At 37.5% G+C, this 8,579-nt stretch overlaps 1 protein-coding gene and 1 pseudogene across 1 annotated transcript; both read left to right on the plus strand.

Moving 5' to 3' along the window:
* Window positions 1-658: 658 nt before the first annotated feature.
* On the plus strand, window positions 659-2,988 carry LOC140622715 (olfactory receptor 4F3/4F16/4F29-like). The gene is made up of 2 exons (XM_072808383.1): window positions 659-1,600; window positions 2,968-2,988. Exons 1-2 carry the CDS (start codon window positions 686-688, stop codon window positions 2,986-2,988), a joined length of 936 nt encoding a protein of 311 aa, XP_072664484.1. The 5' UTR covers window positions 659-685.
* A 4,229-nt stretch (window positions 2,989-7,217) lies between these two features.
* LOC140622567 (glyceraldehyde-3-phosphate dehydrogenase-like) lies at window positions 7,218-8,174 on the plus strand (annotated as a pseudogene).
* Window positions 8,175-8,579: the final 405 nt, after the last annotated feature.

Consider the following 8,579-nt stretch of genomic DNA (forward strand, 5'->3'; position numbering starts at 1 on the left):
TTTCAGGTGACATTCCACTTGTTAATCATGCTTTCTTCTCATTCTATCTTTTTTTTTTTTTTAATTTATCCATCCCCCCACCCCAAACAGAGAGTGAGAGCAGACAGCAGGGATGGGCAGGGAGAGAAGGGGAGAGAAAATCTTAAACACACTTTTTGTCCAGCATGGAGTCCTACCTAGAGATCGATCTCATGACCCCGAGATCATGACCTGACCTAAAATCAAGAGTTGGACGCTTAACCAACTGAACCACCGCAGCACCCCTTCTCATTCCTGCTTTTTATCAGCAAACTGTGGGAGCAAACTGGGGAGTGGATTATGAGAATATACATAAAAGCAATTTGAGATATGTTGGAATGAGGAATAGTCAATATCAGAAGACAGCTACTGAATGTCATGGATGTTCATATAACCATGTTCATGTTTAATCTGTTAATTTGAGAACAGAACGTTGCAGTCAGAGTTTTGGTGAATGGTTTAACACGTCATCACTCACATGTGTGATGATAGTGTGTTGATTTTTCTTTTTATATATGTGAGGAAGTAGATAACTAAATACTTTTCATTCATGATAAGGATATTGAAACATTAGTAATTCTATTACGATTATCATCTCCATAATCACAGTTTCTTTCTCACATTCTTAGTTCCCATCATTTCAGTGGCAGCCCAGTTGGCCGGATCCATGGATGGAGGGAATCACTCGGCTGTATCTGAGTTTGTGTTCCTGGGACTCACTCACTCATGGGAGATCCAGCTTCTCCTTCTGGTGTTCTCCTCTGTGCTCTACGTGGCAAGCATGACTGGAAACATCCTCATTGTGTTTTCTGTGACCATTGATCCTCACTTACACTCCCCCATGTACTTTCTCCTGGCCAGTCTCTCTTTCATTGACTTGGGAGCCTGCTCTGCTACCTCACCCAAGATGATTTATGACCTTTTCAGAAAGCACAAAGTCATCTCCTTTGGCGGCTGCATCGCCCAGATCTTCTTCATCCATGTCATTGGTGGCGTGGAGATGGTGCTGCTCATTGCCATGGCCTTTGACAGATATGTGGCCATATGCAAGCCCCTCCATTATCTGACCATCATGAGCCCACGGAGGTGCATCTTATTTCTGGCTGCTGCTTGGGCCCTTGGTGTCAGTCACTCACTGTTCCAACTGGCATTTGTTGTTAATCTACCCTTCTGTGGTCCTAATGTGCTGGACAGCTTTTACTGTGACCTTCCTCGTCTCCTCAGACTGGCCTGTACAGACACCTACAGGTTGCAGTTCATGGTCACTGTCAACAGTGGGTTTATCTGTGTTGGTTCCTTCTTCATACTCCTCATCTCCTACGTCTTCATCCTGTTTACTGTTTGGAAACATTCCTCAGGTGGCTCATCCAAGGCCCTCTCCACTTTGTCAGCTCACATCATGGTGGTCCTTTTGTTCTTTGGTCCAACCATGTTTGTCTATACATGGCCACACCCCAAATCCCAGATGGACAAATTTCTTGCTATTTTTGATGCAGTTCTCACTCCTTTTTTAAATCCTGTTATCTACACATTCAGGAATAAAGACATGAAGTCAGCAATGAAAAGAGTATGCAGACAGCTAGTGATTTACAGGAAGATCTCATAGGTAATATAAGGCTTTCTCACTAATCATGGTGTAGCCTTTTGTTTCTATCTTTGATACTTTGGATTCAGAAAACTTGAGACATCAAGTATTGATTTGAGTGTTATCACAATTGTAATATAATTTTTACTTGATAATGTAGTCCTTATGAAGAGTGAGCCATGAGAACAGTATATCTCGCTATCCATTTAATTTCTTTCAGCAATGTTACATAGTTTCTGGTGAGCAGGTCTCGCATATCTTTCTTGAGATTTATTCCTAATTATTTTAATTTTGGTACTATTTAATTTAATTAATTAATGTATTTAAAATACTTATTTATTCATGAGAGACATGATAGAGAGGCAGAGACACAGGTAGAGGGAGAAGCAGGCTCCACGCTGGGAGCCCGATGTGGGACTAGATCCTGGGATCCTGGGATCATGACCTGAGCCAAAGGCAGATGCTCAAATCACTGAGCCACCCAAGCATCCCTTCTGGTACTATTTTAAATGGCATTTTTGTTTCATTTATATTTTTATTGCTAATATATAGAAATATAATAGATATTTTGTTTATTGGCATTGTATTTTGAAAACTTGCAAAATCTTTTACTTCTACTTGTTTTCTTATAGAGTAAGTAGGATTTTCTTCATAGATGATCATGTTTTCAGTGCATAAAGACATTTTACTTCTTTTATTCTAGTATTGGTCATTTTATTCATTTTCGCTGCCTGACTTGCTAGATTGAACAGTGTAGTGCAGAATACAAGTGGTTAGGGCAGACATACTTGACTTGTTTTTATTCTTATGAGAAAAACATTCAGTTTTTCACCGTTAAGTAAGATGCTAGCTATGGATTTTTAGTAGAAGCTTTTTATCAGGCTGAGGAAATTCCTTTCTGTTTAGTTTGCTGAAAGTTTTTAAAATCAGGGATGGATGCTGATTTTGAAACAATGCTTTTTCTGGTTTAGGATCAGGATAATGCTGGCCTTATAGGATGTATTTTCTTGTATTAAATTTATTGCAGGAGTTCTGTGGAACTGATACAGTTTCTTTCTTAAATGTTTGATAAAATTCCCCAGACAAGTCATTTTGGCTTGCACTTTTCTCTATGGTAAGGTTTTCAGCTATAAATTAAATTTTTGGTAGTGTGTCTTCAAAGAAATTTGTATATTAATCTTTCAAATTTATTGGAAGAAGTGTTCTAATATTCTCTTTTATGAAATATCTATAAGACTTGTGATATTTTCCTCTCTATCATTGTCTATTGGTAGTTTATGTCTTTTAAAATATTTTAGCATTTCAAGGATTTTTCACCTTTTTTATTGAGGTAAGACTAGTATATAACATTATATATGTTTCAGGTGTACAAATTTATAATTTGACATCTGAATACACAACAAAGTGTTTACCACCAAAAGTCTAGTTAATTTTCATTATTACACAACTGACTCTTTACCCATTTCATCCATCCCCTATCATCCTTCCCCTTTGGTGACCACCAAACTGTTTTCAGTATCTATGAATTTTATTTTTTACTGCTTTGTTTTAGTTTTTTTTTTTATATTCCACATATCAGTAAAACCATGCAGTATTTGTCTCTGGCTTATTTCACTTAACATAATAGCCTTGAAATCCATTTATGTTGTTACAAATGAAAATATTTCATTTTTCTTTGTGGCTGAGCAATTTCCTATTGTTTATATATACTACATCCTCTTTATCTTTTCACCCATTGGTGAATACTTAGGTTGCATACATGTATTGTCTTTTATAAACAGTGATTCAATAAACATAGTGGTACATACATCTTTTCAAATTGGTGTTTTCATATTCTTTGAATAAATACCCAAAAGTGCTATAGCTGGATCATTTGGTAGATCTATTCTTAATTTTCTGAGGAATCTCTACTCTTTTCCATAGTGGCTGCACCAATTTACATTCCCACTAACAGGGCATTCCTTTTTCTCTACACTCTCTCTAACATTTGCTTCTTGTCCTTTTGATAATAGCCATTCTGACAAGTGTGAGGTGATAGCTCACTGTAGTTTTGATTTGCACTTCCCTAATATTTAGTGATAATAAACATCTTTTCTTGTGTCTGTTGGCCATCTGTATGTCTTCTTTGGGAATATATCTATTCATGTCTTCTGCCCATCTCATAATTGGATTATTTGTTTTATGTGTGCTGAGTTGGTAAGTTCTTTATAGATTTTGGACACTAACCCTTTACCTGATATGTCATTTGCAAATATATTATCCCATTCCATGGGTTGCCTTTTAGTTTTGTTGACTGTTTCCATTGCTGTGCAGAAGCTTTTTATTTTGTTGAAGTTCCAATAGTTTATTTTTGATTTTGTTTTTATTGTCTCAGGAGACATATCTAGAAAGAAGTTGCTATGACTGATGTCAAAGAAGTTACTGCCTGTGTTCTTTTCTAGGATTTTTATGGTTTCAGGTCTAACATTTAGGTCTTTCATCCATTTTGAATTTATTTTTGTGTGTGATGTAAGAAAGTAGTCCAGTTTACTATCTTTTGCATGTAGTTGTCCAGTTTTCCCAGCACCATTTGTCCATTTTTTTCCAGCACCACTGTCTTCTTCCCATTGGATATTCTTTCCTGCTTTATCTAAGATTAATTGGCATAGAGTTGTGAGTTCATTTCTGGGTTTTACATCCTGTTCTATTGATCTATATGTCTATTTTTGGTGCATACTGTTTGTTTTTTTTTTTGGTACCTGGTACCATACGGTTTTTTTTTATTTTAAGTCACTACAGCTTTATAATGTAATTTGAAGTCCAAATTATGATGACCCCAGCTTTCCTTTTCTTTTTCAAGATTGCTTTGGCTACTTGGAGTCTTTGTGGTTCATACAAATTTTAGGATTGTTTGTTCCAGCTGTGTGAAAAATGCTGGTGATATTTTGATTAAGGCTACACTAAATGTGTAATGTAGACATTTTTAAACAATATTCTAATCTATGAGCATGGAATGTCTTTCCATTTCTTTGTGTTGCCTTAAACTTCTTAATCAGTATTTTATATTTTTCAGAGTACAGGTCTGTCACCTCTTTGGTTAGGTTTATTTCTGGGTATCTGTCACCTCTTTGGTTTCTGTCACCTCTTTGGTTAGGTTTATTTCTGGGTATTATTTTTGTTCAATGGGATTGTTTTCTTTTTTTTTTAAGATTTTTAAGATTTCATTTATTCATGAGACATAGGCAGAGAGAAAGAGAGGCAGAGACACAGGCAGAGGGAGGAGCAGGCTCCATGCAGGGAGCCCAATGTGGGACTCAATCCCGGGACTCCAAGATCACGTCCTAGGCCAAAGGCAGGCACCAAACCACTGAGCCACCCAGGGATCCCCTGGGATTGTTTTCTTAATTTCTCTTTCTGCTGGTGTATGGAAATATATATTGGTATATGGAAATGCAACAGATTTCTGTATGTTAATTTTCTAGCGAATTCATTTACTAGTTCTAGTAGTTTTTTTGGTAATCTTTCAGGTTTTCTATATGTAGTATCATGTCATCTCCAAATAATGAAAATTTTACTCCTTCCTTACTAATTTGATGACTTTTATTTATTTTCGTTGTCTTATTGCTGTGACTGGGACTTGCAGTACTTTGTTGAATAAAAGTGGTGAGAGTGGACATTCTTGTCTTGTTCCTGACTTTAGGGGAAAAGCTCTGTTTTTCCCATTAAGGATGATGCTACCCATAGGTTTTTCATGTATGGCCTTATTATGTTGAAGTATATTCCCTCTCTACTTTGTTGAGGGTTTTTTTTTTTTTTTAATCATGAATGGATGGTGTACTTTGTCAAATACTTTTTCTGCATCCATTGAAATGATCTTATGGCTCTTGTCCTTAAGGGTAAGCTAGCCTCATAGAATGAATTTGGACATTTTCCTTCCTTTCTAGTTTTTGGAAAAGTTTGAGAAGAAATAGGTATTAACTTTTCTTTAAATGTTTGCTAAAATTTTCCTGTGAAGCCACCTGGTCCTAGACTTCTGTTGAGATTGTTTTTGTTTACTGATTCCATTTCTTTGCTGGTTAATAGTGTGTTAAAACCTTCTATGTCTTCCTGTTTCAGTTTTGGGAGATTATATGTTTCTAGGAATTCATCCATTTTTTTCTAGGCTGTCCAATTTGTTGGCATATAGTTTTTTATAATTTTCTCTTAGAATTGTTTGTATTTATGTGGTGTTGATTATTATTTCTCTTCTCTTGTTTATGATTTTGAGTCTTTTTTCTTTTTGGTAAGTCTGGCTAGAGGTTTACCAATTTTTTTTTTAAACATCAAAATGTTTTTTGAGGAACTATCGTGATTTCACTGATTTGTTGTATTGTTGATTGTTGTTTGTTTCAATGTCATTTAATTCTGCTCTAATCTTTTTTTTTTAATTTTTATTTATTTATGATAGTCACAGAGAGAGAGAGAGAGAGAGAGGCAGAGACACAGGCAGAGGGAGAAGCAGGCTCCATGCACCGGGAGCCCGACATGGGAATCGATCCCAGGTCTCCAGGATCGCACCCTGGGCCAAAGGCAGGCGCCAAACCGCTGCGCCACCCAGGGATCCCGAATTCTGCTCTAATCTTTATTATTTCTTTCCTTCTGCTGATTTTAGGTTTTGTTGTTCTGTTACTAGTTCCCATTGGTGCAAAATTAGATCATTTATTTGAGATTTTTCTTACTTCTTGAGATAGGGGTGTATTGTTAGAAACTTCCCTCTCAGAACTACTTTTGCTGCACCCCAGAGGTTTTGAATTGTTGTGTTGTAATTTTCATTTGTTTCCACATTCTTTTTAAATTTATTTTTTGATTTCCATTGTTTAATAGCATGTTATTTAACCTCCATGTATTTGTGGTCTTTCCACATTTTTTTTTTGTTGTTGTTGTGGTTGACTTCTAGTTTCATAGCATTGTGGTCAGAAAAGATGCACGGTATAACTTTGATCTTCTTGAATTTGTTGAGGCTTGTTTTGTGAACTAATATATGGTCTATTTTGGAGAATGTGCCATGTACATTTGAAAAGATTGTGTATTCTGCTGTTTTAGGATGGAATGTTATATGTATATTTATTAAGTCTATCTGGTCCAGTCTGTGATTAAAAGCCATAGTTTCTTTGTTGGTTACCTGTTTATTTTTATTTATTTTTTAAACATTTTATTTATTCGAGGTAGAAAGAGAGAGAATGCAAGAGAGAACAAGTAGGATGGTGGCAGAAGGAGCGGGAGAAGATGTGGGGCCCAATTCCAGGACCCTGGGATCATGACCTGAGCCGAAGAGAGATGCTCAATTAACTGAGCCACCCAAGTACCCAATTGCCTGTTTAGATCATCTATCCTTTGATGTAAGTAGTGTGTTAAGGTCATTACTGTTAGTGTATAATTATTGATTAGTTCTTTTATGTTTGCTATTGCATTATATATTTGGGTGCTCCTATGTTGGATGTGTAAATATTTACAATTGTTGTATCTTCCCATTGGAATGTCCCCTTTATGACTAAATGGTGTCCTTCTTTGTCTCTTGTTGTAAAGTCTGTTTTATTTTGGTTCTCTGCTCCTATCCATTCACCAGACAGCCATATCTTCTGGTGCAGTGCCAACCATGTCACCAAGATTTGTTGGTGACAAACAGATTTGGTCAAACAGATTTGGCCATATTCGGTACTTGGTCACCACAGCTGCTTTTAACTCTGGCAAAGTGGATATTATCACCATCAATGATCTCTTCATTGACCTCAACTACATGGTCTATATGTTCCAGTATGATTCCATCCATGGCAAATTCTGTGGCACAGTCAAGGCTCAAAATGGGAAACTTGTTATCAATGGAAAGCCCATCTCCAACCTCCAGAAGTCAGATCTCACCATCAAATATAGTGATGCTGGCACTCAGTATGTTGTGGAATCCACTGGGATTTTCACCTCCACAAAGCCTGGGGCACACTTGAAGGACAGGGCCAAGAGAATTATCATCTTTGCCCCTTCTGCTTATGTCCCCATATTTTGTGATGAGCAGTGCCTCCTGCACCACCAACTACTTGGCCCCTAATGAAAATTTTGGTATTGTGGAGGGAGTCATGATCACAGTCCATGCTATCACTGTCACCCAGAAGACCGTGGACAGCCCTCTGAGAAGCTGTGGCATGATGCCCAAGGGGCTGCCCAGAATACCATTTCTGCTTTACAGTGTCACCAAGGCTATAGGCAAGATCATCCTTGAGCTGAATGGTAAGCTCACTGGCATGGCTCTCCATGTCCCCACCCCTGATGTGTCAGTTATGGATCTGACCTGCCTCCTGGAGAAAGCTGCCAAATACAATGACATCAAGAAGGTGGTAAAACAGGTATTGGATGGCCTCTTTAAGGGTATCCTGGTCTATGCTGAGGACCAGATTATCTCCTGTGACTTTAACAATGACACCCACTCTTCCACTTTTGATGCAGGGGCTGGCAATACTCTCAATGACCACTTTGTCAAGCTCATTTCCTGGTATAACAATGAATTGGCTATAGCAACCACATGGTGAATGATATGGTTCACATGGCCTCCAAGAAGTAAAATCCTTCTGGACCACCAGCCCCAGTAAGAGCAAGAGGAAGAGAGAGGTCCTTAGCTTCTGGGAAGTACTTGCCCTAACTCATCCCCTAACACAGGGAGAATCTCCTAAACTCCATAGTTTCCATTTCATACCCCTTGGAGAAGGGGAGGGGCTCAGGGAGCCTTACATTGTTATGTACGCCAATAAAGTATACTGTACCCAGCCAAAATAAAAATAAAATAAAATAAAGACTATTTTATTTTGTCTGAAATAATTATTGCTACTCTGGCTTTCTTGTTTCTTTTTTTTTAAGATTTTATTTATTTATTTGAGAGAGAGCAAAAAAGAGCATGAGCAGGAGGGGGAAAGAGGGAGAGGGACAAGCATACTCCCTGCTAGGGACCCCAGGATCATGACCTGAGCTA

This window comes from Canis lupus, chromosome 32 (assembly GCF_048164855.1).
Source record: "Canis lupus baileyi chromosome 32, mCanLup2.hap1, whole genome shotgun sequence".
Lineage (NCBI taxonomy): Eukaryota > Metazoa > Chordata > Mammalia > Carnivora > Canidae > Canis > Canis lupus.

Excerpts from the sequence above, each read along its gene's own strand:
- LOC140622715 (XM_072808383.1), top strand. The coding sequence starts at position 686 with ATGGATGGAGGGAATCACTCGGCTGTATCTGAGTTTGTGTTCCTGGGA. Across the intron at positions 1,601-2,967 it reads AAAGAGTATGCAGACAGCTA|GTGTACAAATTTATAATTTG; the intron begins GTGATTTACAGG and ends TATATGTTTCAG.